The 23,987-nt window shown below is 47.7% G+C and overlaps 1 protein-coding gene across 3 annotated transcripts in view; it reads right to left on the minus strand.

Annotated features, from left to right (window-relative positions):
• The window catches only part of PLXNA1 (plexin A1), a 569,446-nt gene that overhangs the window by 154,660 nt on the left and 390,799 nt on the right, over positions 1–23,987 (minus strand). For all 3 annotated transcript variants that reach the window (XM_086939278.1, XM_086939276.1, XM_086939277.1), the window contains exon 10: positions 16,846–17,046. In XM_086939278.1, coding sequence (XP_086795404.1) covers positions 16,846–17,046 — 201 coding nt within the window. The remainder of the gene's footprint in view (positions 1–16,845; positions 17,047–23,987) is intronic.

Below are 23,987 nucleotides of genomic sequence, written 5' to 3' on the forward strand. Positions count from 1 at the left end.
TTCCTCTGCCCCAGAGTCCATGTCTAAGGTTCAGTCCATCATGACCTTCATCCAGGACTGGATGAATTTCAACCACCTGAAACTCAACCCCGATAAAACGGAGTTGGTGTTGACAGGTGGTTGCTCCAGTCCCTGGTCCCCCTCCTTCTGGCCCCCATCATTAGGTCCCCCACCCACTCCTGTATCCTCTGTCAAAACCCTTGGTTTCAAAATCAATAACCAACTTTCCCTACACTCCCAAGTCTCTGCTGTGGTTTCCTCAGCCTTTCTTTCACTCAGGACTATCCGCAGAGTCTCACGATTTTTCGCCCCAGACGCGCTCAAACTAATTCTTCTGGCCATGGTGACATCTCGCCTAGATTATGGCAATGTCCTCTACCATGGCATGCCTGACTACCTCATGAGGCGCCTCCAGCTGGTTCAAAATCAGGCCGCTCGGCTGGTTTTTAACCTCTCTAAATCACACCATGTTACTCCTCTTCTCCTTTCCCTCCATTGGCTCCCTGTCCGGCAGCGCGTCTTATTCAAGCTCGGCTGCACTATCTTTAAAGCCAGGACAGGTTCTGCCCCTTCCTTCATCAACTCGGCTATTCAATCCTATACTCCCTCACGAGACCTCCGATCTTCCTCCCACCACCTTCTCGTGGTTCCCCGCTTCAAACGGAAGAAATGGGGTGGTTCCAAATTTGCTACCACGGGCCCAGCTTTTTGGAACTCTCTCCCATTGTCCCTCAGAACCTGCACTCAATACCCCCTCTTCCGCAGAGATCTCAAGACCTTCCTTTTTACCCAAGCCTTCCCATCCTGAATTCCTCACCTTTCCCCCTTTTTCCGACCGACTGAGTAGCTGTTACCAGTGAGCGCCAAGAAACCGCCAGGTGTACGAGCGCTATACAAATCCCTTCAAATTCAAATTCAAATTCACCGCTCAAGGATGCAGGTGGGTTGCGCCTTGCGCGGTTCTCAGATAGGGGATGCAAACCAGAGGGCCCCTTGGTGCTTGAGTAAGTAGCTGTTGCAAAACCGGTGGTTATGATCAGTTATAATACATGTAAATATTAAAAGTGTGAATATTGAATTTTAAATGTGAATTTTATAAATGCTATTGTAAGGTTTATGAATGTTTTGATGGTTACTACAAACATGGCCGTTTTACCCACACTCTTAAACTTAAGTTTTGATTGTGGGATTGCATGAGGTTGGGGCGGGGGCCATCCTAGGGGGTCCGGGCTCTATTAGCTCGAAGGTCGGTAGCTCTAGCCTTAGCCCCAACCTTACCCACAAGAACGGAAGTATTTTCAATAATATATACAACAAAGTCATAGTTGTTGATTATTAATCTTATGCAACTAACAACCATTGACAAAGCCAATAGTCCTGTCTTGTTGTAGGTGTAATGTTACTTGTGTTATATGTATGGATAAATGGTCACAGTCTGACAACAAAGGGTCTGAGAAGCAGAAAAAGAGGCGGTTGAAACAGTTTGGCAACAGGGCGACCACAGCATTCCTACACCAAGGCCCAGATTGAAATGGAAAAATACTTTGCACCCCCACTCCAGTGGTGAAGCTGGGGTGACGTGGCCTCCTACAGTCAGAAGTCTGAGATGGGGGAGGTGCGTGCATGTCCACCTCACCTGCCCTCCCAGAACGTCACCCGCAGGTTCATCAGACTCTTACTACACCAGTTGTGTTGTGCCCAGCTCACCTGCAAAGTCCTTGTGACCTGGTGCGGATCACCTCTTCAGAATGAGCACCACGGTAAGCCTTGCTGCCAGGGTCATACTTGGAACGCAAACTGGCCCTGGCAATTGAGTCAGACCGTGGGGGGGGGGGGGAGTGAACACTGCAGCAGCTTTTGTTACAGGGGCCGAAACGCCCCAAACCCTGGCAGCCCACCAGGGAACCGCCCGGTGCCGCCCTACGTTCAGTCTGCTGCTTGCTGTTAACTGTCCTGGGCAGCAGGGCCGGACTGGGAACAGAAACCGGCGCTGGCAAACTGCCCAGCCGCGCCCCACCTGGGGTGAGGGAAGTGCAGCCGAGCAGTTTGCGAGTGCCTTTTTCGGACGATTTTGTTACAGGGGGCTGATAATGCTGGCCCCCGTAACAAAAACGGTCCCCCAGGGGCCCAAAATCGGCCCCCACCCTAGCGGCCTACCGGGGAAACGCACGGTGCCCGCTATGGGCAGTCCGGCCCTGCTGGGCAGAGGTCGGCTCCTACACCCGCTGATAAGTAAATCTTTCTTTCCACTCAAATAATGTAACACAAGCACAGTTTCCTCAAAGTATCCACCAGCCATGGGAAAACAGGAACTTCCGGAGTCCTGGTCTGACGTCACTGCGAGTAGAGCAGCTTCTCCAAAAGAGCAGAATAATACAACCTATAAACCAGAAGGATGGCTCAGTGAGATGAATGCTCGCTGCCGGAACAGGTGGTTAACTCAAGGGGCACTTCGACGGTTTGTGCGCGGCACTGCGCATAAAAGGGGTATGTACGTTATCTTTCGTGTCTTAAGTGCATACTTGAGAAACATCTCTAAGTTACTGCAGGGGCTGCGCATGCGCATAGCAGCCCCCGGACACCGGGCAGCAATTGCTTCTATGTGCTTCCGAGCTCTGCTATCAGCAAACTGACCTATATACTTTAAGTTAATGTATAGGTTGAAAACGCATAAAAGAAATGCACAGACCCCTCCTGCGCAGCGCAGAAAACTGAATCATGATACCGCCCCAGGTCATTACTTCTAAATCCATCAAAAAGGCCATCTTTCGCCTTCTCTCCTCCTGCAGGCCGGTACATCGAGTAACACAGCAGCAACTGTGCACCGGCCTGCGGACGGAAAGAAGGTTAAGTGCTGTTAATAACAGAGTACAGTTGCAAAAGGTGACAACAGTAATGTTATTTATAGCACTTACTCTGCCTTCTCTCCTCCTGCAGGCCGGTACACGAGTACCACTATTACACAGGGTAGCAGAGGCAACTGTTATTTCCAGCACTAACTTGACCTCTCTCTTTCCACAGGTCAGTATACCAAGTACTCTTACATTGGTAACAGAGAAACTAATGTGGTGAGAGAGGCGGCGAGAGTCTGGGTTGCACAGAGCCTGATTGGTTTGGTTAAAGCAAAGGCCAACATATGCTTGCAGAACCATTTGGCCAGCCCTTTTAATATGTTCTATGGCAGACGTCACATCATCACCCATTGTCAGCGAGTGGAAAAACAATTGGACAGAATGCAGAACAATGTCATACCTAAATCCATCGTTTTTTGCTACCCATGCCATTCCAATTTTAACCCAGCCATATGCAAATCAGTCTTGACCCTGTGCCTCATGGGAACAGTCCAGCCTGCACTGTCAGGCCAGGTCCTCCCTGGACTGGAAACAAGCATCCTACGACCGGTTTTGGGGTTTCACCTTCATCAGCCAGGACAGTTTGACTACAGTGGCATGGAGCGCACGGGACCCACGTCTGGCCATACCTGTCCCACTTGGTATGCCCAGGCTTCTCTGCACCCAGTTTTAGGCCGGTCCACACACTGTCTCGTGCAGCAAAGTGTTAACTCCTGAGCTGCTGTCAGCTCTCGGATGCGGTCTCAAGCACACCAGCCCTCCAAAGGAGGCAAACTACCGCAAGAAGACACGACAGGTAGCTTCATCTCGCATTCAGGTGCCTCCGCGCTGTCATTCCCTCGCGCAGAGGGACGTCTTCACGACACTCTCGGCGGGCCGCGAGACTGACAGCTCCAAGCTGTCATTTAAACCCTCTCAGTCCAGACTTTCAAAACCCTAGAATCCTAAGAGATGGAACAGCAGGGGGGCTCTGCTCACAAAACCACCCAAGCATGAAAGCAAGAGACATCAAGACTTCATAAAGTGCTGCAGATTGCTATATAAAGGCAGCTATCCGCTTAAGGCCCCCCACACACCCCCTTACTAGCACCCTGCTCACCTGTGACTGCGCTCCCCTAACCAGGAGAGGGTCTGAAGGCCGACATGACACGACTGGCAAACTATTGTTACAAATACATAATTGACCCAAAAAAAACTCCCAAACCCTCTTAGACCTCACTTAACTCCCAAGGAAGCCGTGATGAGTGTTGACCAATTGGTTAAGAACATACAAGGAACAAGCATTGGCATAACCCATCTGAGTTATTCCAACAGGAAGGTGGAAGAGACTTCAGCGTTATACCGAGGAGTGATGGTGATAAAGTGGAAGTAAATTCTTTGCACCGCCCACCAGCATTACTCTACTAACAGGCATCATAGTGAAGACACTTGCAAAGGCAACAGGTTTGGCATTGACCGGCAGACTTTTGCCTTTGTCAGTGCTCGTTTTGCCGTAATTTAAAAAAAAACCTTATTATTGGGACAGCTGCCGCACCCTCATCGATCTAAAGAAAAAATAGCTAAAACCAAACATATTTTGGTGTCAAAAATCACACATTTCTATAGTAGTCCCAGTCCCTTCAAGGGACTAATTTGTGTGTGGACGTACACCTTGTAAAAAGGGTGATGTGGTGACTGTCTGTGAGTGAGGTTAGTAAACGCCTTCAGTGGGCCAACCTATTGCCTTGTAGAAGGAAGTGAACGATGCAATAATCGACCAATGTATGAAGAGGGCTGGCCCAAAGCGCCTAGAATTTTATCTTTAAAAAGTTGCTGATTTCTTTAAATATATTTAAAGTGGACATTTGAGTGATAAATCGTGTGGCACGGTGGAGACTTTTTACAAATGTTATTAACCCTGGTACCAGAGGCATTGCAGCTGTGGTGGTTACATATTACCCAAGTAGAGGTATTTCAAATTGATAAAAACTTTTTTACATAACTGCTGGCGACCCTGCATCGGATGCCTTGAAGCGATGGCTAATGGTAATCCTGCTTTTGGTCGCCACTAGTGTAATTCTGTCGGATGTGGTCACTGTTACAACACTAACATGAGTAGCTTTAGAGGATTTTAATTGAACATATGATGCTCTTATTACAGAAAAGGTTGGAGACCCCTGTCCTAGTCTAACAAAGTGGCTTCACTGACGGCACCCTACCTCATAGGCCGCGCCACACAGAGCTGAACATAATGCCATTAGAAGCCACTGTGTAGAAAAGGCCACCATGGCGGCTAAATCCCACGCTGATGCATGGTGGGGGTACAACTAGAAGTAAAACCCGAAAGGAGCAGAAGAGGAAAACATGGTGAAAAACTGAAAGGGTCAGGGCTGGTAGAAGGGACGGCAATACAAAGCTGGGTAAAGGAAGCAACTATGGGAAGAAAGAATAAAGGAGGTAGAGAGAGAACAAAAGAATGCAAGAAAACGGGGAAGGATCGTGAACAGAGTAAAGAGCAAAGAACCGGATTCCAGGAAACGGAGAGACGACGTCTATGTATTGTCAGGTCCACCTCTCAAACCACCAGGGGAATACACCAGAGTTCAAGTGCACAGATGCATAATGTTCTTCCTTAATATGCATGTATAAATGTATATCTATTTCTTTAGCACAAACCTAGCCAAAGGCAAAAAAGAGCTCTAGGTGTTGAAAAAGAACAGAGTCCACGAGTAACAGGAGAAGGAGCAGAGTAGTGGACTGCTAATGCATTGTGATGTAGAGTTCTTTAAAGGGTTGAGTTTTCAATTCTTTCCTAAATTGAAGCAGTGTTCGGGCGATCTTGATGGATACGGGAATGTTCTAAATTCTGGGTGATCCATCATGATCTAATTTTCCTAACTTCGAATTCCATCGAGGAAGCCGGAGCTTCTCCTGTCTGGGTTGTAGGCTCAACGTTGCCTCAACCACCCACAACCAGCTCACGGTCTTCCAAGAAGCGCTTCACTCAGTAAGAAAGAACCCGAAAGTTGACGGAGCGCGAGGGACAGCCATGGCGGTCCTCGCGCGGGGCGGCTGGATGATCAATACATCAGATCGGTTTTTCTCTGGGCTGGAAAGCTCTGCAAACAGCATTAATCCACCAAGATCTGGAGCAATGAACTTCCTTCATGGATCTCATGGCCCTATCGATCCCGGCTCAGCTTCACGCACTTGTGCGCCACCCGCTAACGCTCCGCAGGCCTCCTCCGGGGATCGCGCTCTGGCAGCAGCTAAGCTGCTTGACATGAAAGAGAAATGGGCAGGCTCCAGAAACTGTCACCGGCCACACGACTGCTGGGCCCGGTGACCCCGGGCACACATTGCTGCATTGCACCAGGGGGATGCCGGGACACAGGCCAAGTTGGAGCAATCGCGACTGATTAAGGCAGATTTAAGCCCATCTTGCTTGACAGTTGCTTCTGCTATTGTGCTGGACATGACAGAGCTGTGGGGTTGGAGAGCTCCAGGGGGACAAGGTCGCGTCTGACACTGGATAAAGCGCTCTAGTTCGCTGAGCCACTGAGACAGAACAGTTCTTTGTCACTTTGTGCCTGGTGGAGCCACACAAACTCTTTCCGCCTCCTGGGCACTAATGGACTTGCACGAGCCTGAGCAGCGGGGTCTCCGAATAACCCTGCACCAGGGACAATGCACGAGAACAAAACCACAGCAAGCAGAGGGCAGATTTCGATTTTTCAAAATCCAATTTCGCAGGGTCAACCGATGCCAATTTCCGCGTGGACTCCTTCCCGGATAGATCCCTCTCCTGACTCTACGGAGGATGTTGACACTGCAACTGGTGACCAGAGACCACCATTCCAGGGAACCCAGAAGGAAGAAGGGACCAACCAGAGCAGCCGCTGCATGAAGTAACAACCTACAACCCACCCACTCAACTAGTCCCTTCAGCCCACATCACCCCGGATGACCATAATGGCTCTGAAAATGACAATAAACTGTTCGACTTCCATAAACTGTTAATGCATCTCATGTCTCAGGTGTGTGGTTTTTTCTGAGTGCCTAAAAATGAGCCTATTATACATTTTCCTAAACTGTAGTGGTTATGGTTACAGAAACAAAAGCAAACATCACTGAAATTCACCAGATGTGGTTAGCTACACATTTCATACCTTGCACAACTGCCAGGCAAAACATAACACACCAAATGGAGTACTCGTGACCTCACTGATGATGTCATAGATCAGAGTACCAATGATCTTACAGGTCAGATTGCTTATCACACCACCTACCACTAATGTTACGAGTCTAACCGTATTCTTTGTTGGTTTTAATATGTGCAGCCCAGGACACTGCGTTTTTAGATGTCTTTCTATAAATATAGTGAGGTCATCAACATTGCATGTGCGAGTTCTGGTTTGCTTGGCTATTGGTCGAGTCATAAATTGTGGAGCTAACCATAAGATAGATTCAGGTAACTGCTGTGACCCGCCACTCATGAGTTTAAACCACAGCAGAGCCAACTCAGCCCCTCATTCTTCCAATGTTGGTAAATAGAGTATGGTATAATTAAAGAACACTAAGATGCGACAGCCACAGCCCTTGGCGAGTACAAAACTGAGTCATGAACTGCTCTATAAAAAGCAAGTTATTTTAATTTCAGGAATATTTCGGAAATCTCATTAATTTCTGCGTGTTGATGGTGGACTTGGCTTGCAGCCAGGCATTAGGCACTGCCTTTTAGTCCAGAGATGCCATAAGCAGGTGCCCTTGGAGAATCTCGTCTTCAACCAATCACAGGAAGGCAGCTACAACTAACCGGGCCGCATCCATGCGCGCCCCCAGACGCGGTCCGGGCGCACATTAGCCCCCCGCCTCCAGAACGCCCGCAGGCCGACAACAAACCCCACAGCGTGCACGGGGAGCGAAATCCGAGTAATTGGGAGCCATTTTGCCCTTTCATCTGAGCTTGTCTTTTCATGACAATCCCACTGAGCCGGCGCGCAGCCGTCGCCTTGATCTGCGCCTCCTGACAATGTTCAAAGGGGCGGATTACGGGGGGTTTATTTTAAACAAAGTCACTTTTCAACTTCCTTCACCCGTCTGATTTTTCTAGCCAGCCAGCCCCCCAAAACTGATGCTCATTAGCTTTTGTGTGTTGCCGTCTCGCGCAGGCGGGATGGAACCCTGGCAGAAGGCAGGGTCCTATTCGCGCAATCCGAGTAATTAGGTATTTCCAGCTCGCCTGGCTGCGTGCGCAGGTCTGTCCATGGCGCGATCACGGGCGCGCATCCAATGTTTCACCTCCATCAATCAGGGATTGTAAAGCGTGCTACTCACCCGTGAGGGTCTCAAGGCGCTGGCCGGGGTCAGCAAGTCCATTAGCCGAAGAGCCAGGTCTTTTAGAGTCTTCCTGAAGGTGTTCAGAGAGGGGGAGCGTCTGATGTCTGCTGGTAGCTCGGTCTGGGTTTTGGCCGCAATGTGAGAGAAGGATCTTCCACCGGCTCTGCGGATGCGTGGGGTTTCGGCCAATGAGAGGTTGGAAGATTAGAGGTTTCTGCAGGTTAAGCAGGACGGTCCAAAGATGGCCGGTCCATTAGGCCCGATCCATGCCAGATGTTCAGGATGTCCATATGTGACACTTTACAGGCAATGAGTCTGCAGAATCATCTATGAAGTCACTGGTTATCCTGAAACTCTGACCTGGAGGTAGTTCTCCTTGATGACCCCTGGGCAATCCTGCTTCACAGAAACAAACACTGGTGGTGCGCCGGTCATCCCTCTATCAATGCGTTGGGCTTTAAGACTTGGAGAACAAAGACTGTAGATCAGGTGGGTGGACACGGAAGAGACCACCTCAACCATAGGTAGGATTATCTTTTGACCGCCTGCCAGAGCGGTCAACAGTGGTCATGTCTTTTGAGGATATGGGAGCTTCTCTCGATAGTTTCAGGAGAGATTCCAGTGCTGCAAAACCAAATGGGCTACGGCATAGAGAACTTCTTCAAATATCAAAATCTTTAGATACAAAAGAAAGAAGGGTTTACGTAAAGGTGTGCTGATGGGTTCAACAGTATGTTCGAGAGCATCACACTGCGTAACCTTCATAATGTCCTTCACTGCGCAAACCAGATGTTTGGATGATGGAAACCGCTTCTTCTGGAGGAAGGCTCTCACTTATATGTGCAGAACAATCCTTTTGGTCGAACCCGGGACCTTCCTGTATTCTCACTGACAGCACACACCAGCCATCGCCGAGGACATACTGAAATCTAGCCATTAGGGCCCCAGTCGTTTGAAATGGAAACCTCTCCACACCTTCGGCCTCTGGAGATAAATGGTGGGCCTCGCCAGCGAACCTGTGAAAACTCATTAAGTTAGATCAAAAAATAACTCTTGATCGTGACATCACCAGATGGCTGTGTTAGGGGACAACATGCTGCAGTCCCAGTGGTGCAAGCTGCAGTGCCTCCTGAGGAGTGACCTGACTTTTTTTTTTTTACAAATCAAGCATTGCTAAAACTCACAAACTAGGCCAGCATTTTGCAATTTATTGACCACTGCTGTGAAAAGGCTCTAATAACAAAACCTTTACCACGCAAGGCTCAGAGCAAACCTTTTCAGAAACCCAGGGTGCCCACAACACCAAGCCAGGACGCCTTAGGAAAAATTCAACCTGTAGAGTTGTAGATTTACAAGTGTATTCAATTACTTGTTTAATCCACTGGTGTCTAACATAGGAAGAGGGTAGTTGAACACCAGAGTTTCAGTCTATGTGCATAAGAGATAGTAGAAAATACCCTGAACCAAACTGTATAAGGATATTGAAAGTTGCTGAGAAGTTTGGAGACGATATAGGAGTACTGGACCACAGGCCAATCACCTTTATATGGACACAGTACTCTGAGGTGGCTTGCAACATACTTTTAATATAAAATTGGGGGTATTTTATTCCATATATTACATGACCACATTACTTAGCCTAGAGTTCTCCCACACCATTACTATTGATCCCAAGTTGGGAGTTTGGAGACCTTCAACCAGTCATATTTTTTGTAAAGAGCACTTTGGGGTTTGGGGACTTCTGAGGCCAAATGTACGATTTAAACATCTCAACTACCTACAAGTCCCAAAATGTAACTTTTTCTTGGGTAGGAAGCTAAGATTAGCAGGGAAGTGCTAACTGACATGTGTGTCTTAGTAACAGTGGGGCAGCTTTTCAAAATACAAATGCAAGAAAGAAGCCTGATTTGCATACAAAGGCCACATTGTTTTTTTTTAAGAAGTCAGCTGAGGAACATACTAATACTAGTCACGGCTCACACATGTAGAGCTGAGCACTGAATGCTGTTGCTTTGACCTGTGCTCTGAGGCAGGGCTGCTGCCGGCAACACTGCTCTCCACAAGGTGTCGGTGCTAACTGGCAATTACTGCTAAGCAGCCCAAGCTGCAGACGTCTGCACTCCCTTTCCTCAGAAGCTGTGAGGTAGATGGTGTGCAAACACCAAGCCCAGTCTTTGTACTTCGAGACACGTATGAATTTACATTTTCATGTCTCGCCTGCAACAGCAAATGCAATGCATGCGCTTTCGCTTGTGAGACATATTGTATACTAGGGGCTTTCAGCCCGTCCATTGCTTAACATTCGCTGGTTTCATTGTTACTCTTATTTGCAGACTTCTAATTGGTCAGTGCATGCTGGCTTCACTTCCTCTTCTTTAGGCTGGAGCATAGACCAAGTACAGATTCAACTTGATTGCTCTCCTTCCGCAGACCGTGCTGTGACTGAGGCACTACTTCCCGGTCATCCTTGTTAAACTTCTTGCTATCTGTAGCTATGTTTTACTATAGCACACACACTTCAAATAAAGCCTTCTCTCCTTTGAAAAGTAGGTTTATTGTGAAAGCAGATAACATCTGTTGTCAAATATATTTTCACTAAGACATGGGCGAATTGCTTTTTCTATGAGGTAGGACTTTTGTGAAATGCCATTTTTTTTCTTTTCCACAAATGGGGAGATTAACTGATTTGCTCATAATCACAGGGGTGTTGTGTTGAGACCCAACAAGCATTGGCAAAGCCAATAGGTCTCACTTTTAACACTATTAACTGTGCCACTGCCTTATGGGCATGTTGTACACCATGGTTAGTCTTGACTTTGCCAATGATTTGTTACCCTGCTGTATAGCAGCGCAGCTGCTGTGCAGCATGGCTAAAAATAATAATAAATAGGACTACTATGTATCCAGCACTAACGCACTCAACCCTGGCTGTGCCGTAGTGCTTTTTACAATTGTTTTAGTCACACTGCAAAGCATGGCTCTGAAACATTGCCAATAATTCTCATAGGCAAGACCCATTGACTTTGCCAATGCTTGTTCTCACTGGCTTTCCGTGCACAGAGAATGTACTCGAGTGCCAGCTCTGTGCTGTCCTCTATGATGGGTTCGTGTAATGTCACTACTCACTTGTAATAAGAAATGACAAGCAAGTAGCAATGTAATTTTCTCACAATAGAAATATTCTGAGATGAGAAATCGGATGTAATATGTTAAACACTAGGAGCTTAGAAAAGCCAGAGTGTCTCCTGCATTCTATAAATATGCACAGCACCGGCCACGTCTTTTATAAAAAAAAGTTCCACAGAAAGATGTGTTGTACTTGCGAGCACAGCGGTACCTACGCTCTCCGGAACATCTTCGGTGGCTTCAAACCTTATGCACTCCACGTAACGTTCACTGTACCCAGTTCAATCATACATTCAAGGAGCGCCCTGGAAGTCAGTGCCAATGTAAGCGCTACACAAGCTTGTTAGGACCTTGAAGTGCTACATAAAGCGGCGCTAGGTACTCGAAAACCCAGAATACCCTTTAGTCCTCCCTTCTGAAGGAGACTCAAGACCCGGCTCTTCGACAGAGACACAGGGCCCAGATTCCCCTAGGGGGGGACAGTGTTGCACTTTACAAATGCTATTGATTGATCTAGTGCTCGTAAGGGCAAGAAAATCTAATTTTTCCCCACCCAGGGGCTATCCTCAAAATCAAGCATTGTATCAGGCCGTCGCAGACTCATGGTGGACACCCTTAATTTGAAGACGTCCTGGGCCGCTTCGGAGACACAGAGTAAATAAAAGGAGTACCATTAGATTGGGCATCTTTTACACCCGTTACATCGCTAAGACACTAGAGCAAGGTAAAGGAGCTATAATAAAGACAAGACAACCCCCAGATGCTGTATTTTATCATGTGCCCACTAGTCCTTGTGGAGGCCAGCCCTTCAGGGCACCTGAAGACTGGCACATGGACGTCTGCCTGGCGCGCGCCCCCTAGCCTCACACCAGTATTCATTCTACCTATTGAATGGGATGTTATTAGCGGTCCATCGGCGTAGCAATATTTATGTGGAAAGCCTTAATATGGTCCACGAGGAAGGACCACCGGGGAAATGAGCTCCCGGCATCCATCCATCACGCCACGTCTGCGGAGGACGCACGCGCTGCAGTGCGCGAGACAGCAAATCAATCCACGGCCCCGGACTGAGCCAGGTAAGCAGCACTGAGCCGGGATCAACCCCGCGCGCCTTCTCCTGGCACGTGCGCGCACGTGGGCCTGCGCTGCCCCACGCGCACCGGCGACACCCCAGGCGCAGAACTCACCCCCTCTATACAGAAGAACCATTACTCAGAGAATCATGGGGGGACAACTAGAAACCAAGAAATGCAAACGGATGGGGTGATTTATGAAGCATGCCAGTTGCCAGCTGTGTGTTCTAGCGAGGACGGCAGGGCTTAGAATCAACGAATTACGTCATATTATGTGAGTGCTAGGTACGGAGGCCGGCGCACGAATCAAACACCACATGCGTCTACAAAAGAGAGCATCACTTCTAAACGTCAGGTGCATGTCTTTATAGATGCCACATCGCTGCAAATATTCAAAACGGTGGACTAGGAACCTTTTTAGACGATACGGGGGCGGTGTAGTCCACTCCGTGCAGAAAACGGTCACGTGACTTTCGCACAACAACCGTAAAAAGCCTGTGTGTGCAGCCCGCGGTCACGCGACGTCTTTGAGGTGCACCGCGGGTGTGATCCAATATACAGTGACTTGAGCCGAGTGTCTACTCTCTGGCGCCATCCAGTGGCAACAAAAACGAGAAAAGTGAACAGAGCGAAAAAAGTATTCTCAAATAGGGGTTTTCCAACCACCCAAAAAGCCAAGACGTCCGTGGATAAACACCCGAGGGCCAATGCAAGGGGAAACAAAGGTTCCTTGCTAAATAAAACCATAAAATGTCAATCCCTTGCTTTTCTCAAAGCAGTGTCCAATTGTTGAGACTGGTAAAACACCCAAAGAATGAAAGCAAAGCAGGGTTGTGTAGGGGACGATAGAAATGTAACCAAAATGTGTGACGACCCAAACAGGAACAACAGCAGTTCCCCCAAAGTAAATACATTGATCTACAAGTCAAGATGTTTCTACATTGATTTGTTTCTTGCTAGTGAACAGGATTGCTCTTCAACAAACAGTTATATTAGCAAAGCCACACAATGCGGACACATTGCGCTGCTCCATGCCAAGGACGTGTTTAGTTCATTCACCCGGTCGTGGTTTTCAGCCCGCAATCTGGCACCGTTAGGCCTGACTTGGAACATCTTAAGAGCATAGAATTGTGGAAACACCAGTGAGCCAGTTGTGAATGGGTTCTACTCGATTCAGTTACTGCCACGTCTGATCTGGTGCGCAGGATTCAGCTTTGTCTAGGGACTGTTTACTGCATCTAAATTATTATTTGATATCTCATTTTAACCAACAGAACTTCACTTTGATTTTTCCTGCTGCACCCACCGTAGTAATGTCTATAAACTTTAAAGCCATGCCTGCACTCATCTCCTGGCATCACACAGCGAGAGATGCGGTGCAGCTTCCAAATTCCGTGTGATATCCGGTGTTACGTATCGAAACCAGGGTCCTTTTGCTATTATTTAACTTGGCAACTGTGAATCAGCCTCACACCAAGGCTTGGCCCCCACCTGACTATCTTCATACTCATTCGATGTCTAACTTCTGGTCCTTATTAATGCTTTGGTTCAAACATTCTCAGACCTGATGAAGACCCAACATTATTAAAAAGCCGAAACAGTGTCAACGCTGCAGCAAATTGACTTTTTCCAATAAATGTGCCCCGCCGTTGTTTCCGTTACGAAATTTCAGTACAAGCTAAATACAATTTTTCTGTCTATTGCTCGCTTACCTATTGTGTTGCATGCTTCTATTGGTTACATTTATCTTTACACTGTGGGGTCAATGGAGCACTGAGAACTTTGTATTATAAATTAATTATGTATTTTTGAGGCCGACAGGTTTGTTACTTATTCCTAAAAACAGATTTGATTATTGATTTTTTATATGGGAGAAATTAATGATAAGCATTGCAAGCAAAGGATTATGGTTGTTCCACATTGATCGATTCCGTGATACACCTTTTTCGCTTGGAATCATCGTTTTGCATGACGTCGACTTCCTTGTGTCCTGGGTGGCATTCCATAGGCTGCTCCGGTTTTCTATAAATTGATGAGGTGGACACCATATTTAGTCAAGTGGACTTCCCACGATTATGAAGAGCATGTCCTTGGCATGCGGTCTCTCACCAGCTCTCTCTTGCGTCATCTGCCTCTACATTGGAGGGAGATGCCTTACCAACGAGTGCCTGATGGATGTTCAGCCCCTGCAAAGACACTGAGCTCCTCCAGGGTGAAAGAACTACACACTCCTATAAAGAGTTAAAAGGAACATACCACACAAATATGAATTCCTAATACTCAATTAAAAGGATCATACCAAAAAAATAAGTCCTCCTGATTGTCAATAGCATCATCATATTACTTCACTTGAGACCACGCAGGGAGCCTGTTCTCCATACAGGTCGCGGAATCAACGAAAGAGCTGAAACGTGTGTGTAGGATAAGGCCAGCCTCAAGTGCTGCACCAATGCTTGCAGGAGGGACTCAGCCACTGGGCAGGCCTGGGGTACAATGTCAACAACGTAAGAGCGCGGCCACGCTACAACAGGTCTGTGATCCTGCACTAAAAGTGTGACACCACCAATTATTCCACGCAGCATAATTTCAGGAATCAAATAACAAGCAGAACGTGAAATTAAGTGAGATTTTGCCCTCGTAATGAAATGTTGGCAATGCTTATTTTTAACTTGGGATTGCCTCAAAAGACAATATGAAGATGCCCTAGGAATGGAACCTGGGCTTGTCAGGACGTCGTCTCGCTATCACACACTTTCAGAACATTAAACTGCTCCTCACAAGATGAATAATGGGTTAAAAAAGCAACCTAGAGAAAGAAAAGCATACTTAAAATGAACAGCAATGGGATAGTGCTCTCGGTTGCAAAATTGGCAGTTGTTGTACAAACAAAACACGTCTCTGATCCCACAGCACACATCATCGATTACATTCAGTTCTAAAACAAAGCTGGTATGCAAATATTTGAAATGCAACTTTAAAAAATAGGAAAATGAATATAAACTAAATTATACTGTGTACACATTCTGGGGATCTTTATTGGGCCACCAAAACACTGTCCAGCACATGGACATAAAGAAAGCAAACCAACCCAAAGACCCAATCAAATACCCACTCCAAGAGGTCTCCTGGGAGGACGACATTGGCATCATGCAGATGACACACAGGGATGACCAGGGAACCCATGGGCACGCGCACTGCAGCTTGTGTCTCACACTACACTCAGAGGCCACAAGGACAAGTCACAAATACAAATAATCACCAGTGTGTCCAGGGTGCAGCTCACAGGCTGCTCTGATGACAGTACTAGTGCAGTGAACTCTCCACTTCTCTACGGCCGCATTATTGGCTATGTCCTCACTGACATTGTACAGAGATAAATGGCAAAGGTCAATGGGTAAAAGGTCATGGTGGCCCCAGAGCAGTGGTCTTCAAACTTTTTTATTTCAAAGTACTTTATTGGATAAGTTGCCATAATGCAGAACACGAGTTGGAAAAGGCAGATGAAGTGAATTAACCTCTTCTACAAGAATGCTTAACGTAGTACAAGGGAACGAAGGCAAGAACCAAGCATAACACAAAACATAAGGTAAAACAGATCTTGAGAATCATATGAAACATAAGAAAAATCAAACAAATCGAAATATTACAATAGTAGGCATGACAATCCAGGAACTGAGTGGAAGATTACCCATTTTCGGTGAGACAACAGTCTGGCGACGAGCAAGAGTTTTGTGGAGCATAATAACTATGAGACCACTTCATGGTGGTTTGGTATTGGTGAAACAGTGACCTAGTGTCTTCCACACAGTTCTGGACTCTGGTCTCCAGGTGGAAAACTAACTGCTTAAACCTGACCAGTGCCTACTAAACAACCACTATTAAGTCTGAGCTCCTACGAGCCCCTCCATTTCATAAGAAAATGGCAGGCCTACATGCAAGGCTGACAACAGCATACCTCAGGACAATGCTTTATTTGGTTACTTTCCAGAGGCACCCATAGATGTACATAAAATGTCTACCCTGGAGCAAGCATCACCGGCAAAGTAAAAAGCATCAAATTCTACCCGTCGCTGCCAAGACCACACACAGCCCCAGGAAGAAAGTGGACCCTTGCCAAAATGGAGTCAATGCCAGCAACGACAGGCAGCCCCCTGGCATATGTGCCTTGGATGAATCTTCCTGGAGTAGACCTGAGAAATTAGGCACTAGGCATGGTCCTCAAGGGATCGAGCTTCTGAGCGGCTGGTGAGGCCGAGGCAGTCACCCCCAGGTCGAACACCTCTGACCATCTCCTCCTTACATTCGCTGTCATAGGTGCCGGGCCGCAAAGACACCACCTATCGCCCTCGAAACTAGTGTGCCACAGACCAATCAAACAGTACAGCAACTAGTGCAGATTGGAACAAAGTGAGAAAGGGGCGCGCGGGCCCAGGTAGAGTATGGCGGAGCAGGGCGCGCGATGCGCTCAGACTTACCGACGTGTTCTGGCACTGGATGCTGCTGCTGTTGAAGCGCAGGGCGGTCACCTTGGCTGGCTCGTTGGGGATGTGGAAGATGCACTCGTAGTTGCGCTGGCCCGACTGCGGTTGCGGCAGGTTCTTGGCGGTCAGAGTAATCGGCTTTACCACATCCACTGGGATATAGATCTGGGTGGAGGGAAGGATCTGGGGGCAGTCCTAGAAGAAAAGAGGAAGAGAATCAAAACACTGACTGTTTATAAAGCACAACAAAAACAAAACTGAAGTCTATTGGCACGAAGATGGGCCCATATTACAGCCCAATCCTATGGTACACCAGTTACTGACCTCAGGAGTCAAATGCCTAGCTAGAATTCAAACACAAGACCTGGGGATAAGTGTACATAAAGTGTGTCTACACATTCACCCATCCTACAACAGAAGGCATTTCCCAAGGTTGATGAAGGTATGTGCCCATCATTCACAGACCATGTTTCAGGGGTACAGAACACACCCCCATGTATATATTGCCTTTCGCATAAGTAGCGATATGCCATGGGTACCCTTGAGTGCCAAAAACAACAGTCCAAGTCTTGGTCGATGTTGATAGTTGTTTATTTAATAATTTCACCACTCTAGCCAACACGTGTTTGGGCTTGTTATAAGACTTTCTCAGGGCACAATAGTAAAGTCAATCTTCAACCTTCCTAGCACGGAAAGATGCAAGATAATATTACCACAATGTGAGAGCTGTTACCAATTAGTAAGAGAGGGCTCTGTATTTACTTTTTAGGCCCAATGAACTTTTCCACTATGAAATAGAGATGCCACTGTGTATAACACTCTAACAAATTGGTAATGACTAACCAAGGATTTCATCTTGCATCTTTACTTAATAGGAAGGTGAAGATTGAATTTACTATTGTGCCCTGAGGAAGTCTTTTAACAAGACGAAACGTGTTGCCTAGAGTGGTGGAATTATAAAATAAACAAGTATCAACATCCACAAAGACTCCGACTGTTGCTTTTGGTGCTCAAGGGTATCTGTTGTTTAATTTGGAACATTTCCATCAATGGGGTCTTTGACGGCCGCCCTATCCCTCTAGAAGCCCCTGTCAACATTGAGAAGATTACACAGGGCTTTGCTACATCATAAATGGAGATGTGCACCTACAGCTTATTCTCCTAGTCATCACATTAGTATTGACGGATGCCAAAGTCCCCGGCACAACCAAGGAAACTGGCCCTTTTAGCTGCTTCGGGGGTGTACAATACAGCAATTATCAAGGTTCAATGGGCACCTTAGGGCGCTGTGCCCTGGTGCCACGGCATCAGCTGCACCGATGGAAGCCTCATCTCTGAAAAGGATAACCAAAGTTACCCCCAGTACCAACAAGGAGACATTCATTATGGCTTCCTAATTGGCTATAATATGCGATCCTAGGTACATCACAGTCCTCGAGCCTCCATGTTCTTATCAGCCAACACTGAAAGCATCTAACAAGTGGGCGACCCTAGTGTTAAGCTGTATAGATGTACATTAGGACTAAATTATTCTGTCTCAATAAGACAATTTCCACCTAGAATTGTAAACAAGTCAAATAAGGTTTACAGGTGCACCCATTTAATTTTTCCTGCTGCCTCCCCACACTGGCCACGTCAGCAGCGGGGCAGGTTACATGGGACGTCCATCACTTTGTTGGTCACTGTTAGTGGAGCCATCAGGAGGCACAGAAATGCCATTACACTGGGTCCACATTAGCTCGAGAAGATGGAATAGCTCATTGCAATAGTGAATGCCACAGAGCACACTGTAGCTGCTCAGACTCCTAGGTCACAAGTCCCTGAGGGAGGCAGGAGAAACGATTGCTCCAAATCCCCTATTTGGAAATGAGCCGCCCCCACCACCTGCCCGTTGTTATATCGGCGTGATGAGCATTTTCGTAACCTGTTCATCACATTCTGCTCTTGGCGGTGTACATCATGTAAAGCACTCTGATACCTCTGGGTCTAGCCAGCGCTATATAAAAAACTCTTCAATTAAATAAATAAATACATGTATGGGGAGGGCGGTCCAAGACACGCCCAACTCATCTGCATTACAACTCTCCATCAAACGCTGGCGTATATGGAGTCACCCTGTCACCAGGATCCAGACGGGCAGCTTCACCCCATCTACCTGGACATCACAATAACTCACAAACACCTCAAAGCGCTGCAAGATGAAGGTGCATCGAATGAAACGCAACAGCATCCTTTAAAGATGTCCTTTAGAGATGCTCACAATGGCAAGAAGCAGCTGTAATGTTCAGGGAACCGCACGGGTGTCTCACAAAGTACATGGTCCTTGTACAGTGAACAAGGTAGAGTGGGAAGGCCACAGCCCTCCCAGTACTGTATCTCGTTGCCAGGGTGATAGGCAGCCATGACACCGGATAGATTCAGCACCAAGGTCCTACATGAATAGAGATCATCGCTACAGAAGTTACAATGCCACGTCAAGGTTGACATATTTACTAGAAACGCAGATACCACCGCATCCGGAGGTGACATCATGGGTGAAGGCCAGATTCAAACCCAGGTCCCATCCAGAACCACCAAACCATAGAAACATAAGGGCTTGCGTCATCGCAAAGACAAGACTTAGAATATTGGTACAAAAGGAACGGATAACTGGTTGGATATCATGAAACATAATGCTTACGTCATCGCAAGGACAAGACTTAGAGTTCGGCTACGACAGGAACAGACAGCTGGGAGTATATTGTGCCAGGTGGTAGTGTCGTTGAGACGACTGTCTTCATCAGATGGCAGACCGTGAGCACGTTCAGCAATATTTAGGGTTCATTTCAAGAATTTTAAGACCAACTCCAACAAAAGCTCCCTTGTGAATAAACGGAATAACTCTTGACTATGACCACTAGTTTGAAACTCTACCTCCGTCTCACTTGGACTCGTTTAGACACATTGCCTAAGCAAGCAAGCTGTGGTTTATTGGCATATTACCATCTAAGGAAGGGTCTGACGTACCAACAAAGGGACCATGGTGGAAGATACGTATGCGGCCAAACAAACAGCACCACTGTTGAGTCAATAAAAAAAATTAACAAAGTATGACAGCCAATGTGCTGATGCTCTAGACTGTGAGATGTGCGGGGCCGACGCAACAACAGACATGTTACAAGAACTTTAATGTCGGAGACCCATGCGCACATAATAGAGAAATGACGTCCAGGCAGGACAATACATCATCAATGACTATGAGGATCAAAAGTGTTTCTCCTGCCGCAAGCACGCGGGGAGGATCTGCTGACTTGCCCTGTAATCAATGGGCCAGTGGAAGGGAGCAAGAGTTGAAAGGCTGGTCTGTGGACAGGCACAGACACCAGCTCTGTGGAAAGTAGCATCACCAGTATCAGCCATATAGTGGGAAGACGCAGGGGCGGCTCTAGGCTCATGGCGGCCCTGGGCAGGAGCGTAGGTAGGGGGCCCGGAAGAGGGGGTCCGGGCGGGGCAGAGCGCGGAGGCCAGTGAAGCTGGGGGGTCAGGGTGTTTGGAAGTGGAACAGAGCCGGAGGCCACCAAATCCCTGCCAGCGGCCGCAACGCAAATAGGTATCCATCCTCAGAAGATTTTTATATTAAGGATATATATTGGGTCAGCGGCCCCTGGGGTTTGGTGGCCTTGTGCAGGTGCACAGCTTGCACATGCCTAAGGCCGCCCCTGAAAGACGCCTCATCATGCAATGGTGAAGCTGGATGTTTTAGTTGCGTCATCTCACATCTGCGACCTCCCATGGAGACGGCCACTAGATTAAACGCAAGTCTCATCGAATGAGACATGTTTCTGTTACCTATCAAAGTTATGAGATAATTTTCCAGAAGTCTTTGTTATACGTATTTGTATAGCACACTATAACCGCAAGATTCTTGCGGAATTCAAGAGGAGGAAAGGAGGTTCTTATGTAGAGTGGGAGGTCGCTCCACACTTTAGGAGCGATGTAAGAGAATGCCCGTCTCTGTTCTTGTTCTCTGTATGCGTGGGATGTGCATGAGTAAGAGTCCTGCAGGACTAAGGCATGTGGGTGGTTAGTGGGAGGAGATGTGACCGTTCAGGTACGTGGGGCCCAAGCCATGTAGTGCCTTGAATGTGTGTGTGAGAAGTCTGAAATGAGCAGGTCTGTTTATCGGGAGCCAGTGGGGTTCCCAGAGGTGTGGTAGGGTGTGAGTTCTGCGTGAGAGGTTGAGGATGAGTCTGGCGGTCAAGTTCCACATGGTTTGTAGTCTTTTGGGAGGTTGCTTGGCTATAGTGTGTGCTTTCCGTTGCCATCTTGCTAGTGTTTAGGACGCAAGTGCTTTTTTTGGTGTTGCTTGGGACCTATTTGAATATCTTCTTCTACATCTTTAGGGCGTGGAAGCGCGATGCAGTGATGGCGTTGACTTGTGGGGTCATGTCCAGTTTGCTGTTGATGATGTACCAGTGATTCCTGGCATGGGTGTGGGTCAGAGTCAGCCAGCCAACCCTTGGACTCCCAGGGCGAGTTGTTCTTGCCTAAGTTACTACTACTACTGTCTTGTCAGTAATGAGCTTGAGACATTTGGATTGCATCCAGTCAAGTCATGCATGTGGTTGACTTGTTGGTTGGGCTTTGGGGGTCTTGTCTGAGAGGAAAAGTACAAGATGCATGCAGTCATTACAGGAGAGGATGGTGATTTCTTCCACCTTTTTTATGTGATGGCTTCACTGTACTTCCATTGAGCCACCACCAACTTAAAAGGTGTACATCACTTCCAAAGCAAACACAAGGAGATGATGGACGGAGTGCTGAAACTTTTCAGACACTCACCCCAGTCACAGATCTGGGTTGAATCCATCATCTTCTTTAGCTCACTTCACCACACCAGTTCAGACCCAGCCATATGCAAATTAGTCTTGACCATGCTCCTCCTGGGACCAGTCCAGCCCGAACTGGCAAGCCAGGTCTTCCCTGGACCGGAAACAAGCATCCTGGGACCGGTTTCGGGGGTAATACCCTCATCATCCCGGCTAGCTTCAATCCAGGGGCAAAGTGAGCAAAGGACCCACATCTGGGCATACCCTGCCAACGTAGGGCAAACAAAGCAAACACAATGAGATGAAAATAAAAAAAGACACCTAATAAACTATGGGCGAGGATTCAATAAAAGTCCAAAAATTATACCATGACATTGCAGCTCTAAAACCATAATTTCTTCTTGCAGAATACACATCCTGTTAGCATATGCCAAGACCACCTACGTCTGGGGACTGCTAATTCTGCCCACAGGCTGCCAACGTGCCAGGCAGAACTAAGCAGCCAGTGACGTAGCGATGCCGGGAGCTTTGACGCAGGGACGCAATGCTCCGCAGGACAGGAAGCTGGCACAGGAAAGGGCCATGCAGACCCTGGCAGCGAGCTTATGTCAATCATTTTGTAGGAGCCAAAGAAACTCAGCAATGGCGCAACCATCGAGGAGCAGAAAAAAACAGCATTCAAAGAAAGCCTGAAAGGCACTGAGAGGATGGAAGATTTGACACAAAGTTGCCGCTTTCACCGCTTCCAGGCCAGAAGTCGGCCAAAGCCCACTGGCGGCTTTCATTATCGGCTCGTTGGCTGTGTGAAACGGGGCGATTGTCTTAGCCCGATTTGCAGTGGGGAGGTGTCTAACAGGTTTCGACGGGGACAAAAAATAGGCCTGGACACCAAAATAACAGCGGGCCACATTAGCAAAGCACATAGGTAAAAAGTGGTAATTCATCAGGAAAGAAGGGCCCTATTGGCCATAAAACCAGTTCACAACCGCTAAAAATAAAACAAAAAAACAGCCCATGCACTGATCTGTCAGACGGGCCCATTGGGCACTGTCCGTTTGCCCTATAGGAGAGTCCAACCCTGGTGTCTACTATCCAAAGGCCAACACAACCTCTGTCTGATAAATCAGCCCACACTTCACATCTTGAAAGAACAAGTCGTGCGCACCTTCAGGACAGAGGTATCGAATATGCCAGTCTGATGTGTTTGGCCAGAGGTAAAAGGTAAATGCTAAATACAAACTGCAATAGTGAAGGGCCCCGGTACACATCATAGTTTACGGTAATGCTGGAAGGAAAAAGGGGCAACCTCACCCCAAAAGTAGTTGTAGAGGTGATCTACCATTCCAGAAATTGGGCCTGCAAGAAGAAAGGTCCTGGGCTCCAGGCACCACCAGCAAAGGGGGTGAGAGGGACGACAGCAAGAGTATGCCAAGTGTTTGCCTTCGCTACCCAGCAGGTAAAGACCTATGGTAAAAGCAGTCATGATTCAACACGCCTCAGAGATTCATCGTGAACCTGAATCATGAATACCTGAACCTCGATGGTTCAACTGATGACATGACAATGAGTGACAACAGCTACTCATGGAAGCTGAACACTCCTGCCATGAGGGCTCCCTTCCCCTAGCACTGACCGCCACGGCTTACCTTCTCATCCCTCAGACCTTGGGTCCCACTACAGCACGGGGAACCCTGTGATGTGGACTCCTCCAGTGAATACAGTGTGCGATGTGTCCACCCTCAGAGGTGTATTGTGCCACCTCGTCACAGAGGGTCAGCTTCCACTCTGAATGTGGGTACAGCTGTTCCATCCTACCAACCTCTTCGACCCAAAGACCCCTGCTAACGTGCAGTGCAAACACCCCGAGCACCCTGTCCCACTTCATGCATGGCACTGCTACCCAACCTTCCTGAAGTCTTTGCCTGTGGGTGAACTGCAGCCGTGTAGGAGACACCAGGAAGCGGGCAGCCCATTTGATGCATGATGCAATCCTCCAACCTTGCCAGCTGGGGCACCGAGAACCTGGAGTCCCTCTCAGCGGTTGTCATGATCATGCCACCTTTCCAACGGAGGGCACTCTGCAGCAACGGAGGAGCCACACCAAGAACCTGGAGTCCCTCTCCATGATGGCATGATCGTGCCACCTTCTCTACCATGGGCACTCTGTAGCCACAGAGGAGATAACCAGGAACCTGGAGTCCCTCTCAGTGGTTGGCATGATTGTGCCATCTCTACAACCATGCAAAAAGAACAATTGATGGACAGAATGCAGACCAATGTCATATATTCACTCCAGATCTGGGCCTAAATCCATTGTTTTTTGCTCCC

The sequence above is a fragment of the Lissotriton vulgaris genome, chromosome 9 (genome assembly GCF_964263255.1).
Source record: "Lissotriton vulgaris chromosome 9, aLisVul1.2, whole genome shotgun sequence".
Taxonomy (NCBI): domain Eukaryota; kingdom Metazoa; phylum Chordata; class Amphibia; order Caudata; family Salamandridae; genus Lissotriton; species Lissotriton vulgaris.